The sequence below is a fragment of the Acinonyx jubatus genome, chromosome C2, assembly GCF_027475565.1.
Source record: "Acinonyx jubatus isolate Ajub_Pintada_27869175 chromosome C2, VMU_Ajub_asm_v1.0, whole genome shotgun sequence".
Lineage (NCBI taxonomy): Eukaryota > Metazoa > Chordata > Mammalia > Carnivora > Felidae > Acinonyx > Acinonyx jubatus.
The window spans coordinates 82165722-82181787 of record NC_069384.1 but is presented as its reverse complement, the minus strand read 5'-3'; the positions used below and the strand labels follow the sequence as shown (position 1 = coordinate 82181787).

Below are 16066 nucleotides of genomic sequence, written 5' to 3'. Positions count from 1 at the left end.
CCCTGAAGAATGGCAGACAGGCTTTTCTTTGTTCCACATCCTGGCATTCCTTTCAAAGGAAGCAAGTATTGTATCCCAGTATATATGCTTAAAGCGTGTCATAAATTTGTAAAATTTACAGATGTATGAGTGTCTGAGGACATGAAGAGGCCTAGATCAGAGGACCGTTAGGTCAGACATCACAAGAATATAATACATTGGGCAGCATGGAAGACATCTTTAAAAAGAAGGAAGGGGAAATGGGAGTTCCTGGAATGCTCCTTTCCCGGCATGAGATCCAAGAGTGGGCTGAGGGCCTTCTGCGGCCCCTGCTCACTGCCGTGGTCCTGGCTGTGCAGATACAGGGTAGCCTGGGCGCTCTTGATGAGAACATTTAACATTACACTGGCCTGGCAGGACTCCACCTCCCATCTTGCCAAGACAGAAACAGGGGCCCACAGTACTGTGGTCCTTTGACTCAGCTTTTAGTCTAAGATTGAATTACAAAAACATTCTGTTGTGCTGTCCACTTTACTTCCTTCCTCTTTCCTCAATCCTCAGAGTCTTTTTTCCCCACTCAACCAAGTTCTTGAAATCCATCTCATACCTGTGACTGGGAAGTCAGATTTGAGCCCTAAAGAGGGCTGGCAGTGAAGAGGGCAAACCAGTCTTGGCCGAAGTGAAAGAAATGAATAGGGAAGGAGAACGAGTGAGAGGACACACCTGGCCTCTCTGCACCCCATGCGGCCCTAAACCGGGTGTCAGCATTGTCCCCTTCCAGTAGGGCCTGTGTGCGGGGTGGTCTGCTTGATAAATGGATTAATTCAATTATTAAATGAGAAAATTGCACCTAATATCCTTTGTTTTTTCGACAGGATTCCCAAAGAAATCACAGTGAGCAACATCCACCAGGCCATTTGCAACATTCCTTTTCTGGACTTCCTCACAAATAAACACATGGGGATATTGAATGAAGATCAATGAAGATGCCCTCGGAAAAGCAGGATTTGAAGATGTAGCCGAAGCTTTGAACTGTGATGTCTCCTCTTTGGGGAAGGAGGTTATTTTCTGTGTGCCTCAGAATATTATGGCTACCAAACCATTGTCTCCACCTAATTCTCTGTAACACCAGAGTGTTCAGTCCCAGGTCAAATCCCTTCAGGACAGAACCTTGTTTCCTGATTCTAGAATGAAGCTGTGAGTGGATGTGTGCTCTGTCAGCTGGCATTTGCTCACTCTCTGTAAAGAGAATCTCAGAGCTGGGCCAGGCCATGTGTAGCAGGTCCTTCTCTCCTCTGGGCGTCAAGGGGCACCTTCGGCTTGAGTGTAGGCAGAGAATAAGACTGGCACCAGAGGTTTTCACCCATTCTGAGGTTACAGGCAGTTCCAGCAGTTACCTGGTAACCTCTGGAGACAGACTGGGCTTCGGCACTCGGTGGCCGTGGTGCAGAGGACCCAGTCAGCTATAGGAAGCAGTAATGCCTTGTGGAAAATAAGATAGTCTGGGAGCCTGCACGCTGAGCAGAAGTCTTTGTGGAGCACAGGAACATTACTACAGCCAGGCTCAGAGAACTGTCCAGGGATATAGACAGATCCCAGCATAGTCAGGGAGAGGTTTGCTATAGTCGGGAAGCTTTTAAAATATGTTAGTAATCGAGAACACCCCCAAACTCCAGGTACCTGGCAGACTTGTACCAGCTTTGCAAGCGTGCGTGCGGGGCGGAGAGTGGTATGCGGGAGCACCTGCCACTGAGCCCATGTTGAGTGCCTGGTGGGGGGCAGCCTCTGGGGCAGGCCTGCTTGGACCGTAAGTCCTGTCAGTGGATTTAGTGTCCTGTTCTTTTCCATTCAGTCTTTTCAAAGAAGAAAAGCTTTTCAAGGAAACACTGAGTGCCTTAAAGAGAAATAACTGCCGAAGCCAAGAGGCAGGAATGTCAGTGCTCAGAAGCAGTGAGAATACGTTGTATCCATATGTGGAGCCCTCTCGGTGGCAGAGGTGAATAGAAGAAGGGAGGTTTGCAGTGCCCCGCGTGATGTCCAGTTCCATTAAAGATACTCTGTCCTAATCTTCCTAACATAGTCTGTGTCGAAGGAAAGGAAAGAATTTATTCTGTTACTGGGAATCTGCTTGGAGGAAGTTTGAAACCTGTGAGTCAAACTTATCCAACCAACATAATTCACATTTTCATGAGTTCTGTAGGCGTTTGGGTCAGGAACGGAAGACAGGGTAGTGACTGAGAAACCTGCACTTCTTTATTCAACATCTGAGGATTGCAGATGCAGAAGGAAATCTATTCGGTGAGGCAGCGGGAGGCCCAGGCTTAGTAAAAAAAAAAAAAAAAAAGTACATAAAGGCTCAGGTACTCTATCCATGAACTGCTGCAAGCAAGGTGAGTGGGCAAGTGCACAGAGTTATTCAGCAGTGGACTGTGACAGATTTACAGGAAGATTTGGTCCAAATGGCAACAGGTTCGTTTAGTACATGTATGGAAGCCTAAAGTAATTATCTTTTTGCAAATGAAATATTAAATGATTTAATAGTTCCCATATGTGTTGATGTTTCAAATGTGTATCATAACATGTAACATAATTGTGTAACAGAAGTCTGCAATAAATCTTTTAGTATTTGTGATGGGTTCTTCGGAGTTTGAACACTACACTTGGTAGGGTTCTTACATTAAGTCAGAGAGAGCTGGAATGGGGCAGAGGTATAGGTATTTGTGGGTTTACATTAATTCCACTTCCTTCCAAAAAGAATTTACAGCTCTTCAAGATAAAGGATTACAGTTACATAAAAATCTGAAAAAAAAAAAATTGGAAGATGCATGTTGACTGTGGAAGTAATTATTTCTGACAGCTTTGGGGCACAGGAAAACTACCTAATTGAGCTCAGAGCCTCCTCAAAGCCAAGGCCAAGAGGGAAAACAGCTCCTATTGTCTAACAAAGCAGCACACTGGATTTTCCGGAAAGATAGAATTGGTCTATGCTGAGGTCTGGAAGAAGTTACTCCTGTGACACAGTCCTGCTGTGACCATCTGCTATCAGAATGTCTAAAAAAATTACCAAAGATGCAGAAATATTTCAGAACTGACCACTTTTCACATTCACCCTTAGTAAGAACTAAGGGCTTTGAAAGGCAAGAAGTTCGGAAGGGAAGGACGTGATGGGAGTCCAGGTACGTGGCTTTCTTGGGACCAGACTTCACTTACTGTCAGCCTCTAGGGAAGCAAAGTGTCTGGAGGAAGGAGAGGAGGAGGGGCAGTGCTTAGGCTCCTGTCCCAAGTGTGTGCCTCAGCCACAGTTTTGACCGGAGCCATGGGACAGGGATTTGTGTCACAGGCACTCTACCTCAGTTGGAGACTCCCTCTTACTTAAGCCTGGGTGCACAGGGCTGGCAGAGTTGATCCCAGTCAAAGGGGAGGTTCCCCCATCTTCCTCAGGGTGGGCTGCAGGGTCAAGGTTTTCTCAAAAGCTGCTTTTTGGAGTTTGGCCTAAAATCCTGGTGTTAGTACAGGTGTGAGAGTATTCCCATTTGCGATGGTTTTTCTGAGTTTTGAAGCACCATGGAACAGAGGCCAGACCTTGATCGAAATGCAGGTGAGGACTTTGGAGGGGCCTCCCTCTGGCTGGGCCTCATGGTGCATCCTCAAGGCCGATCAAGGCGGCTGCCGGCAGTGCTAACATTGGTTATGGAATCATTGATTCTGAACTCTTTTGGCTGAAATTAGCTAACAGATTGAACTTTTTATTTTTAAAAACATTGCTCTTTACAGAATTAATACAAAAATGCTTATGTAGAAACTTTAGCAAATATAGCAAGGTGTAAAAAATTTGTTACCCATAATTCCCCTTCCCGAAGATAACCACCATTAGTATTCCAATGTATTTTTCTATCTTTATCTAGTTTATATAGATGTGTAGGACATATGTTGGGGGTTGACACCACACAGGTGAGACTACGGTCTCAGGTGCTTTGGAAGGCCACTCCAGTAACATGAGGGCAGGCTTTACTGAGACCTAGCATGGGTGGAGGAAGTTCCTTCTTCAGAACCCAGATCTCCTACTAATGAAGTATGGTGAGGACGATGATTGGATTGGGGGTTTTGTGAAAAGCTGTCCTGGTACGTTCCAGAAAGGTTCCTTGGGCACGCACTATGCTTTCCAGAGGCAGGCCCCCGTTACCCCGCTGAGGTACCGCACCAGGGCTCGGCTGCGGGGAGGGTGGTGATCTCCGTGAGGTACTGCATCCAACGCCAGTGTGGAGGGCAGTCCCAAGGGGGAGTCCCTAAGATTTGCAAGCCTCCAAGGGTCAACCAGCAGTAGTTGATAAAGTCCTTATTACCAAGAGGAGGATAAAGACATAGGAGAAGGTGCTCCATGTTTATAATTAAGGAAATAACAAACCGTAACAGTGCATTTTCGCATTCTAGTAAAATCAGATTGTACGGTTAATCTGTTCAGTTCCCACAGAATGCACAGCAGCAGGCAGTCTCTTTTCCCTCAGAAACCTTTAACATGCAAACCAATGAAGTCTGAAATAATGGAACTCTTTGTGTAAGCATATGATTTGGGTTCTGGCTTTAAAATGATTCAGAGCATCTCCTTTGCAGGACTGAGGGAAGGCTGTGCCAGCCAGAGCTAGCCCCTCTGAGGGACCAGGTTCCCTCCAGCTCTCAGGGGCTGTGAAACCTGAGTGCCACTGCGGGCTGCTTAAGTAAATGTTCGCCAGAGCCCCTTGGGGCTGGAGCGGGATAAAGATCCAAAGGGAAATCCTTGAGTTTCCTTTACCCAAAACTGCCATTACCTTGTGCACCCTAATCTATAAGAAGGGGCAGAAACTCCTTCGAAGGTTTGACCATGTGCTGTGCAAACCCGGGCCAGGCTGGCTCCCTGTGGCCACATGGGCTGGGACTTACTGGGAAAGGAGGCAGCTTTCCAAAGACAACAGCTGCTTCCTCACAGCTCCCTGTGACTGAGAGAGCACGGTGGGAGTCCAGGGGCTGGTAGAGATGACACTCGTCTCTCAGGGAGTAAGGCTAATGACACTTCTTACCCCAAAAAGCTCCCAATGCTTAGCAGGTGTGTACCATGTTCCCTTCTAGTCCACTGTTAAGGGAAAAAACTGGAATTAGTAATAAACTATGGGGCTCAGAAGCCCCAAGGTAAATGTCATTCACTCAGTACTTAAAGCACTCAGCACAAGAAACCTTTTGTTAAAATGTAAGGGTCATCTTGGCCCTAAAATATGTCTTTGAAATTGAAACCATATAACTGATACTCTGTACCTTTTGGAAATGTCATCCTGGTTACTCAGCATCATGAGTCACATGCAGGTGATTACCTAAGATTTCTTCTACAACCTGAATGGTGGGGCCATTTGTAGGAATATCCAAGGACAGTACTGTGGGTGGCCATAGGTTACAAAGTTACCATGCAGCCTGGGAAAACAAGAAGGTGGACCTTACTGGTTTCTTTCGAGCAACTGTTCTGTCCCTAGTCCTCAGCCCCCGTGGACCAATTCAGTTCACAGCAGAATTGATCCTTAAGTTCTTCAGATTTAAAAACGGAAGGGTGGCCAAAAGAGGCAATTTAAAAAAGATCTGAAGCCTTCTATACTCGCCTTGAGGAACAAGAGGATGGTTGAGGCCCAGAGCCCAGCTGTGTGGGGCCATGTCCATCTGCGCCTCTGCTCTGCACCAGGCCTGCAGTCCGGGTGGCAGTGGGGGAGAGTGGTGCCCGCAGCATAAGACAGGCCTTTCCCCTGGGACAGCAGGGAACCAGTCCCAAGATCTCACCCCATTCCCCATCTCAGCAGCACTGTGTTCCGACTCCACTATGGCACTCTTCCTTGGTGGCAGTCACACGTTGAGGATCCGGGGAGCAGGAGCATGAAAGATGGCTGACGGGTTAGGGGTGAACTTCTTCCTCCCCTCAGTAGCCTGAAAAATGAAATGTGGCCCCATATCAGTGTGCCTTTCCATCAACTTTCCCTCTTCCCCCAGTTCCAGGAAGAAAATTCCCTCCTCCTGTCCTCCAAGAGTTGAGACTGCTGACCTAAAGGGTCCAAGGGGAAACATATGCAGGGGGCAAGGACTTTCCATTCTGCTGAGGCCTGAATCACCTCCCTCCCATCTCCTCTCACACATAGGGACTTGGAAGGCTCATCGCTAGTCCTCACTGGTAATGGGTAACATGGATTTAGGAGGGGAGGGGACACTCAAGCCAGCACTAGGGAGATGCCCACCTGGCTGGCAACAAAGGACCATCTTGGTTCTCTGTTGGGGGATGACTGCGTGCTCAGTGCTGTCCGTGGCTATAATGACATTTTGCACCATCCAATCTCAGTCCCTAGCCTGGGGAAAAGGCCTCTGTTCCCACACCCGGTGCAGCCAGGAGCCCAGCCCCTTGCCCCACAGCACCAGTTTAGCCTGACCTGGAAGCTGACCCCAGGGCTGCCGTCCCAGCCGGAGCTGTGGGTTGTGAGGACCGTGGTGGGTTTTGCCTTTGTGGATCTCGATGGCTTCACTCCAGTCCAAGCCTGGAATTCCTGTCTGCAACAGAGAACACGGACCCCCCTTGCACAATGTCAGTCATCCCTCCTGACTCTTCAGAGGCCACTGCCATTGTCCCGTGCTTCCTGGAATGCCCTGGCTAACCTCCACTGCTAAGATCCTGCTTTGGATCCAGACGCAAGCACCTAGTAGGTGCTGGGCATCAGAAACCACATCCCAGCCCTTCCTTCAGTGCTTCCTGTTTTGTCTCCAAGCTACCCAGAACCTATGATGGTCGGTCCCCAGCTCATTGGTGGCCCTTACATCCACAGGATGCCAGCCTAGACAGCACCCAGCGCAGCAAAAGTCTTCCATACCTGGTTCCAACTGAGAAGGAAAAACAAGAGTATCATGTTTATGTTTTAATAATTTGTCTTATTAACTCCTACAAAGACAGGACAGATTGGAGGGGTGACTCAAAAAACTACAAGCCGGTCTGGCTCTTGCATGGCACCGTGCACATGGGTACATCTGCCTGCGTACGGGAAGGAAGGTGGTGGGGAGGTTGGGGGGGGCGGCTCCCGGGACAGAAGCGACAAGGCAGGCACAGATTAGCTCCATGTTCCCGGAGTCCATTTTTTGATAAAGATTTAATTCCTCAATTCCTCCGCACACAAAAAAGCCCTCTTTAATTCTATCAACTCCCCTGCTAGAAAGCTCAAGAAGGCAGAGACCTCCTGTGTCCATAGGAGCACCTGGCCAAGGCAATGTTCTATAGGATAGAGTCCAGCTGGCCAGGGGCAGCACCCACATGTGGGCTGGGTCCATTCTTGTCTCATCCCACCCACAGCCCTGGCTGGGTTTCAGGCCCAGAAGTCAACAAAGCTGCCTCTTCTCCTTGGTGGCAGCAGCACAGCTGGACACCACTGGGCAGGCCGCTCATGGAGGGAGCAGCTGCGCCTGGCCACGGTCAGCACTTGGGGGTGCCAGGAGGCAAGTGGGGCCAGGGTCCTATCACATCACTTTGGCTTCTGAAGCTGCAAGGTTCCAAAGACCAGCTGCCTGAGCCATCTGCCATTCTGTTTCTCCTGCGGAAACGGGTCCTCCCCTGGGCGTGCCCTTCTGTCCCCAAACTGAGCTGAGCCTTGGGCCTGGCAGCCTAAGCCTGCCACCCTACGGTGGCTGCAGGGGTCCCAACATGGAAAGTGACCAGAGCCAGGAGTGAGAGTGATGCCCATGGCTGCTCCTGGGGCAAGGCTGGTGCTGGAGACCAGTGAGAAAAGACTGCAGTGGGATGGAGAAGGGACCTCAGAAACCGGGTGACTGCCTGGGAGAGAAGGCAGGCAGAAATGGCTCTGGCAAAGAATAAGAACACAGCCACATACACCGTGCGCCTCCCCTGACCAGGCTCCGTTCCCATCCAGCTCGTTTGGGCCTCAGCCACCCTGGCGGTGGCACCCCACTGAGGGTCAGGGGCCACCTGTGGCAACACCGAGAGCCCTGAGTTCTCAGCCCAGCAGGGCTTCAAAGCCATTCGTTCCTCCGATCCTCAGTTTCCTCATGAAAAAGGCTACTGACCCAAGTGTACAAGGTTATGATGAAACTTCGTGCTGGGCACTTCAATGGTTGGCCCTTTGACTCACCAAGGAAGGATAAAGGAGGATGACTGAGGAAAGAGGTCTTCTAGAGTGGGTGGAGCTAGAACCTGGGCCAAAGGTGCCAATGGCACCGAGAGAATTCCAGAGGGGAGGCTCTGGGAACTTCTCAGGAGAGACCCAGGCTGGTTGTGAGAGCAAGATTCCCTGCACCCATCTGGGCAAGCAAGTGAGGCAGATCAGCTTTCACAGGAGCAGCAGGGGCTGGTGAGTGGCCACAAATATTCTGGTATTTTTGGATTCCCTGGATCTGTTACTTTTCCTACTGAATTTCTTCAAACCGTTTGCTCAGATAACATGCATCTTACGAGGAAGAGTCAGGATGGAGTTGCACACGTCAAGCCCTAGAGTGGGGAGGTGAGGGGTCCCAGAGGTCAGCTGGCATGGTGTTGGGGAAACCAAGTTCAGCAGTGGTCGTGGGTCTTGGCCAGAGTTGGGATATGGGGGCCTAGGGAGCCAAGCTCTGGCTATTTCTGTTTTACAAACAAGGAAAGGGTCAGAGAGACCAAGTGACCCGCCAAGTTTATACCCCAGGAAACCAGAGGTCCAGTGAGTCCCAACTCCGGGCAATACCTTTCCACCACTGCAGGACACCTCAAGAAACTAAGGGGCTCAGAGGCGGCAACATCTGGGGGGTGAGGTCTTGGGGAGATAATCTATGGGAGGAGGTCCTGAGCCTGGTGCCTGGTACGTGCTAAGCAGAGAATAAAGACTGGTACCTTTGGCGTTACTGGAGCTGGGAAGACCCAGCAAGACGTCCAAACCCACCATCTGCTTAAGACAAGTGAGGGGCCGCTTCTAAAAGCCCAGTCTTTGCCTGAATGTTCCCAGTGAGGAGGAGCTCAGCACACCCGAGGCAGCTCACACCACCCTCCTTCCATGCGAATTATTAGAAAGCTCTTCCTTTCCCTGAGCTGAAGCTAGCTCCCCACGGGCTCTGCCCCAGGTCCTGCTCCAGGTCTGGAACATCAGCCATTTGAAGGGGTGCACACCCAGGCCCTCTGGCCTTCCAGACCTCTCACCATCCAGGCCCCTCCAGCCGGGCCTGGCACACAGCAGTCAGAACCATCCACAGCCTGGCTAGGGCCTGAGCTGGACTCCGTGTTTGCCCTGACATTCCCCTGTGAATTTCGGCAGCTTGGCTAGAGCATGCATCAGTGAACGCAAGACTCATCCTGCAACTACCATTCCCCTATTAAGTTCCTGAAAAACTGCACGCCCAGGAAGGAACCTCTGGGGAGATAGAATGTTCTACATATCTTGAAAATTACTGTATGGAAATTCTACCTTAACATCTTTGATTTTAAAAATAATAAAACTGGGGCGCCTGGATGGCTCAGTCGGTTACGCGCCTGGGCTCTTGGTATCAGCTCAGGTCATGATCTCAGTTTGTGGGTTCAAGCCGCGCATCAGGCTCTGTGCTGACAGCATGCACCTGCTTGGGATTCTCTCTCTTCCTCTCTGCCTCTCCACCACTCGCTCTGTCTCCCTCTCAAAATCAACAACAGACTAAGAGAGAAAGTTCATACCTTTTTGCCCCTTTAATTGTTTATACTAATGAAATTGATAAGAGTAAAGACAGCTATAAGGATGCTTATCACAGAAGTTATTTTTTCCTCTAAAAAACTTTTTTAAAAGGTAGTATGTGTACATGTTTAAAAATAAACAGTGCTTCAGAGAATGAAAAGTCACTCAGTGCCCTTCCACCCCTGGCAACATCCCTTCCTTCTCCCCACTCTGCCTCTCTCCAAAGATTCCTGTTTTTTCACATATCCATCCAGAGATAACCTGTGCTTATTTGAGCAGATAAGTGTATATCAATACCCTTTTTAAAAACACAAATAAGAAGCACACTGTTCTGGATTTTGTGGGTTTTTTTGACACATACCCATCCAAGATCTTCTGCTATCAGTACATTCTAGGCCTCCCAGTAGCCCATCCTCTGGGCTATAATTAACCAGCCCCTACATCAGTAGGGCAGTGGGACTGTTTCTATCTTCTGCGGTACAATGTTGCAACATACCTTATACTCCTTAGCTCCCACCCCACCTTCAAGGATACTTGTATGGAAAACTCCTGGAAACGAAGTACTGGATCAAAGAAAGTGTTTTTAATGGTCCCAAATTAGAAACATCCCAAATATTCAATGATACGACAGCAGATTAATAACTGGACATATCAATACGTGGATAGTATATCCCTAGGATAAAATACTGCACATCGATTAAATTCACGTTGTAAAAAAACATCTAGTAACATGCACAGACACCCAAAATAGATGGAAAAATGTGTACAGTAAGGATCTAACCATAGAAGAATTACAAATGGATATACACACTCAAACGTTAAGGATTAGAAAGAACTACCAGTTTGGGTAGGATTAAGGGAGTATTAACTTGTTGTAATGTCTATAATTTCCAATTTTTCTATGGTGAGTTTATGTTACTTTTGTAATAAGAGAAAGAAAAAAGGAAGCCCTCAGTTGTCCAGGGGCAGAGCTAAGGTGGGGGCAGGGTGGACCCACAGATCTGTCCTCAGGGAAGGCCAAGTCACTGGCTCTCGGGCACTCAATGAGATCCCGGGGACCACCTACTGGGAGCTCCTAAGTCCACAGTACACTGGCCAGAGGGAGCTCACGCAGTTGGCCTGCACGCCCCCTGCCTATGGTTAGGCCCACTTGGTGGAACTTAAAGCAGATTTTAACTCAGTCGAAGGCAGGTATTTCTGACAGGGCTGCCCGAGAGGAGAGCGGGCTGTAAGCGAGGTAGTGAGCTCCCTGTCAGCAGAGATGCTCGCTCATTCACTCAGGCTGGTCAGAGAGCAGCAAAGGCGACGCCTCCCGTGCTCTGGGACCAAAGGGGATGGCCTCCGAGGCCGCCTCCCGGAGTGGTGTGCGATGGGGGCTCCAGGCGCCTCCTCCCTCCCACCCAACGTGGTCCTCAAGGCTCTCGGCTTGTTTCCTCCCACCGCCGGGTCCCGACTCCAAGCACTCCCCTGCCTGCAGCCCCATACCTGTACGACGTGGTCACCGCTGCAGCCGCGTCCGCGTCGCCGATGGGGAGCACGTAGACGCCCCGGCTGGGGGCCGTGGGGGGCCTGCTCCTGCGGCCGCTCGCACCGGGCCCCCGCCCCTGCGGCGCATCCCTGGGCCCCGCAGGCGTCCACACACCGAAGTCCCGCTGGTACTGAGTGAGTGGCACGTCCCGGCCAGGGTCCCGGGCGCCTGCAGGGGACGGGCCCCTGCGTGAGGCGCCGCCGCCCGGGCCCGGCTCCTCGCTCTCAAGGTCCGAGTAGTTGTGCAGGGTCAGCGGCACCGCCACGTCGGAGCGGTCCAGCTGGTTCCAGCGCCGCGCCAGGCAGCAGAGGCGGCTGATGCAGGGCCACGCCATGCCGGCCCCGGTGCCCGCCGCTCGGCTCCCCGCGCTCCCGGCCGCACCGCCCCCGCCCGGCGTCCCCACCCCCGCGGCCCTCCCCGCGCCGCCGCAGCGCCGCCCCCTGGCCTGGGGGTGGCCGTCCGGGGAGGGTGGAGGGCTCGGCTACAGCGCTTGGCCTGGGCTACAGCCGCGGAAGAGCACGTCCGGATGGGCGCAGAGAAGGGGAGGGGGTTAAGGGAGAGCGGAGGCAACCGAAACTGCCTGGAGGAATTTACCAGCGTCCAACTTGAAGGTCTCATAATTTAATCAAGTTCCCTTTAACGCTGTCTTCTAAATCGGACCTGGCTTCGCAGAGAGCGAGGGCTGGGTGGCAACGATGCCTTGCTGACCGCAGTCCGCACCTGCCAGGGTGGCGGTCCTGCATTTGTGCTCGACTGCTCCGCGGGGAGTTGCGGGCGGGCGCACAGAACCGAGGTGCCACGATGCGGGGATCACAGGGCAGACGTGGGGCCATGCTTCCCAGAGAACACGTGTTTGAATCGGCCAGTGAGTCACTGTTTGCCTTTACGGTGCTAAATTTGTAACAACCAATTCAATTTTCATTGAGAACTGGCATTAGCCCTCAATTGACCTTTCCCTGGGTTTTAAGATTCCTAATTTTAAAGCACGGCAACAGAGGGTTTAGTATTATAAAGCTGCCGACAAATCTTTGATCATTTTGCTTTAACAATTCTCTTCCCTCCTGCAGGCATTCTTTTTTTATTGCAGAGCAAAGTTTGGGTAATCCTTCAGGCTAAAGGTCAGTCTGTTTAAAGCATGACAGGGCATCAGAACGAACTCCCTGGCCACACAATAGACTTCCTGAGCATTTGACCTGTGACCTCAAGGTGCACTGCAGAGCAATGACTAATTAAGCTACTGAAAGAGAATGAATTACCCACAGCTCCATCTCAAGCATATACTTGGACAGTATCCAGTCTGCACCTTAGAAAGAACTGCAGTACAGGTACAGCCCTGACCAGTCAGGACTCCTCTCCCAAACCATCGCCTCTCTGAGCTTCCAGTCACAGCAGGTGACAGGGCAGCTGCCCCACCAGACCATAACCCAAGAGAAGCACACTGGAGACACTGGGAGGTTACACACCTGCTCTCCCTGGGTGGGGTAAGCGGTCTTTGTGTGACCTCTGTGCTCCAGGGCCCGGGGTTAGCCAGTGGGGACATTTGGTGACTGCAGTATTCCGTCCTGCAGGAAAAAGAAAAAAGAAAAAAGAAAAAAAAAGGGAGCTCTTCTATTTCTTCATCCATCAACCAACCAAGAGCACTTCTATGTGCCTGGAATAATGCTGGGGGCCCCAGAAGATTAAGTGTAGTAGGGCAGCAACAACTGGATTAAGGCAAGTGGAAAGAGGGTGGGGAGGCTGGCCTCGCCACCTGTAATGAGGGGCCCTGGGTCAGGGTGGAAATGCAGGGTAGGGGGTCGGGAAGTTCAGCAAAAGGCAGCAGAGATGGGACCGGGCAAGCCTCAGGAGCCATACTGAAAGCTTTTCACGGGGGACACACAAGGGAAGGACGGAAGTGTTTTAGCACTATGTGGCCAGATGAAGACACACAAGGAAATTTTAGAGACCAGCTGGAGAACAGTCTCAACAGTTCAGGTTGGAGACAAGGGACTGAACTAAGGCACAGGCACTGGAAATGGAAGGGGCATTGGATTCTAGAAATAAGAGATGAGGGAAGGAAGTCTAGAATGGCTCTGTCTCTGGCTTCCAGTTGGTGAGACTGCCCCTTAAAGCCAGGAGTGATATCTGAGGTGCCAGCCTGTGCAGTGGGGTCTCAGCACCTGAGACCATACCTGGCACGCAGAAGATGCACGTACTGAGGACGGAGGTGGTCTGTGGGCCTGGAGCTCAGAAGACATGCTCATGAAGAAAACTGAAGCCAGGGGAAGTGCAGGGAGAGGAGAGCCGCATCCCTAGGGACACCACACTTACCAGACCAGTAGAGGCGGCACGGCCTGAGAGGCACAGGAGCCAGGTGGAGCACAGCCTTCGGGTGCTCACGTCAGCAGAGAAGCCAAAGTGAGCAAACACCCTAGTGGGCAAAGAGCAGGGACCAGCGCCAAAGCTGTAGACAGTAAGGCTGGGGCTTCCAGAGCTGGGCTCTGACCCTTCACAATGCCATTCACAGAGACAATGGCACTTGGGCTGTTCAAAGCCTCCAGCACTGAGGTATGTTATGGACAGAGAAGTGACTTAAGGGACTTGACCTTCTCAGTGTTCCTTCCCTAACCATCACAAAGCAGGAAGAGACGCGTTTTCATGGCCTGTGCTCCTAGCCTTCCCACAGCAAGACATAAATTTCACTGTGGACTCCATACGGAATGTCCATGTGATCTCAGCCTCCCATCCCAACTCTGAAAAATGCTTCTTGCCTCATCTGTATGTCACAGGGTTGTTAGCATAATGTAGTCAGAAATGTCAAAGCACAGCAGTGTGACCCTGAGCAGTTCCCACATGCAGCCACCTTGGTTCCTTCCTGGCAAAATGAGGGTTGGGTTAAAAAACTCTCTCCTGGATGTGATATTAGTTTAGAATAGAATCCTTTCTGCCTGGTAAAAAGCGGCACTTCATACTAGAGAAGAATCTGGGGGAAAAATATAAAGAATCGCCCAATCCTGGACAATTCCTATGTGCAGGCACATACTGCCATTCAGCTCTCAACACCACGTGAGGTGGCACGACTCCTTTCCCTACAGCCCAATGCTCCATGCCCAGCACCATACAATACAGATGGCTGTGCTCCTCTCCCATGCAAGGTGCAAGATCTTGCATTACCTTTCAAGGCCACTGAAAGACTGAAAACTCTCCTGTAAATCTTCTCAACAAATACTTTTAAATTCAAAAGGCATTTCTTAGAAGTAATTTTCAATCACGAGGGCAACAAGAGTTCTGCTATAGTGAAGGTGTTACAATGACCACTGTCTATTTCAGTAAGATGCTTCAGTTCAAGAGTGTACGTTTTCAAATGTAAGACGCAGTCAGGCTCAGATTCAAGTCTGGGTTATCCGTGATAGTTCCTTCTAACTCTTAATTTAGCTACAATTTTAACCTAGAAAGCAAAGCCTAAAAATAGCTTTTTGTATATGCCACTCACTGCCACAAAACATTACCTTTCTTGGGAAAATGTAGAAAATACTACAGCTGTTGTTTCAGACCAAGCCAGACAGGAGATACTCTTAACGTTTGTTTTTTTTTTTAAACCTGTAGACCAACCAAAGAAAGGGGTAGGTGAGTAAGCAGAAATGCAAGAAGGCCAAAGCACAACAGACACCTGCATTTGTGAATATCGTGTCTTTCCCTGTGCACTCCTGCCAAGTCCACGGCTTAAACTATGTCAACTGTAACAACTAACAGCAAAGATTCCAGGGCACCATGAGTACTCTTCTAAAGGGACACACACCCTCTGTTTACAAACTAGAGATATAAACCTTTATTTCACAACTTTGTCATAATTCACTTTCTAGTAAGACATGTGCTGAGGACAGTTTAAAATACTGGGAAAGCTAGATGCTGGGTGTCTTCCAGGCAGGAGCAAAGATGTGGTCACTCCAGGGCCAACGTATTCCTGGGGCTCTCCAGGCAGCATGGGCCACATGCACCAGGATCATCCAACCCCAGTTTTACTTGGAGCCACCTCCTTTTTTGGGGCCGTTAGTCCTCATTTCATGCCAAATTTTCACTAGAGGCTCTCTGTTCTTCCAAATGAGTTCATGACCATAAGTAATATACCATCTGGGGAAAAGAAAAACAAACCAGGTTCAACATTCAAACAGTAGGACATACAAATGTTAAGTATAATGACATCAAGTTGACATATAAAACTGAATGCCACTATCATTTACTATCTTGCTTATTAAAATAGCTGATGAATTTATTTGATGGAGATCAATGATTTACCTTTAATATGGAATATGTAAAAGGTCAAAGTGGGATGGGACTGTGTGTGACACACACTACCTTTGATTCACCACTGCAATGAAGCCTCACCTCCTTTCAGAAAAAGCAACTGGTTCAGGGGCTAACAGCTTTTAAGTGGTTGATCAAGGACTCACCTGAAGGTCACACAGATTCTAAGCCTGGACTCTTTTTTCTACATGAAGTGTATGAAATGTCAGAATTAGAGTTCACTAATGATGGCTTTAATAGTTTAAATGCTTCTCATCATCTTCCATCTGGCTACACAAAGGGTCATCTGCTAATCCAAATTCTGCCCACCTTTTAAAATATAGCTCCAATCCCCATTCTGCTGTTAAAAAACTGCCTACACAGCAGCCAGAAGCAATGAGCTAAGGCACCAACAGGTTTAGTAATGTAACTTGCCCAGGCTGCACAACTAGGAATCAACAGAACTAAGACGAGAACCTAAATCTGCCTCTGAAAGCTATACCCAGACCACCGCTGGGGAGTCTAGGGAGCATCTGCTGTAAGTTCAAGCACACACAGTTCAGTGTCCAATGAAAAGGGCCTGACTTTAAATGCCCATGGGCCTAGGTACTACAAGACCAGG

General features: G+C 49.8%; 3 protein-coding genes and 1 long non-coding RNA gene across 9 annotated transcripts in view; 2 read left to right on the top strand and 2 right to left on the bottom strand.

Moving 5' to 3' along the window:
* YEATS2 (YEATS domain containing 2) overlaps positions 1-2611 on the top strand; it is a 103447-nt gene extending 100836 nt beyond the window's left edge. For all 4 annotated transcript variants that reach the window (XM_053221155.1, XM_053221152.1, XM_053221154.1 and 1 more), the window contains one exon: positions 855-2611. In XM_053221155.1, the coding sequence (XP_053077130.1) occupies positions 855-963 (109 nt within the window). In that variant the 3' untranslated portion in view covers positions 964-2611. The remainder of the gene's footprint in view (positions 1-854) is intronic.
* Positions 2612-3104: 493 nt separating this feature from the next.
* On the top strand, positions 3105-3756 carry LOC128315228 (uncharacterized). The gene is made up of 2 exons (XR_008297783.1): positions 3105-3213; positions 3370-3756. It is a non-coding gene; the product is annotated as an uncharacterized LOC128315228 (long non-coding RNA).
* Positions 3693-14810, bottom strand: MAP6D1 (MAP6 domain containing 1). Of its 2 annotated transcripts, XR_008297782.1 has the most exons (4): positions 11139-14810; positions 6414-6531; positions 5266-5919; positions 3693-4314 (listed from the first exon to the last, which is right to left on the bottom strand). XR_008297782.1 is itself a non-coding variant. In XM_027061340.2 (3 exons), the coding sequence occupies exons 1-3, from the start codon at positions 11513-11515 to the stop codon at positions 5839-5841; spliced, it is 576 nt and encodes a 191-aa protein (XP_026917141.1). In that variant the 5' UTR covers positions 11516-14810; the 3' UTR covers positions 3693-5838. The 2 variants fall into 2 exon arrangements, 1 of the variants encoding a protein (XP_026917141.1); XM_027061340.2 differs by having other exon boundaries at positions 3693-5919.
* Positions 14811-14965: 155 nt separating this feature from the next.
* Positions 14966-16066, bottom strand: part of PARL (presenilin associated rhomboid like) — a 50147-nt gene continuing 49046 nt past the window's right edge. For both annotated transcript variants that reach the window (XM_027061339.2, XM_015063584.3), the window contains one exon: positions 14966-15291. Coding sequence is in view for 1 of the 2 variants with exons in the window: in XM_015063584.3 (XP_014919070.2) it covers positions 15180-15291 (112 nt within the window). In the remaining variant the exon portion in view is untranslated. The remainder of the gene's footprint in view (positions 15292-16066) is intronic.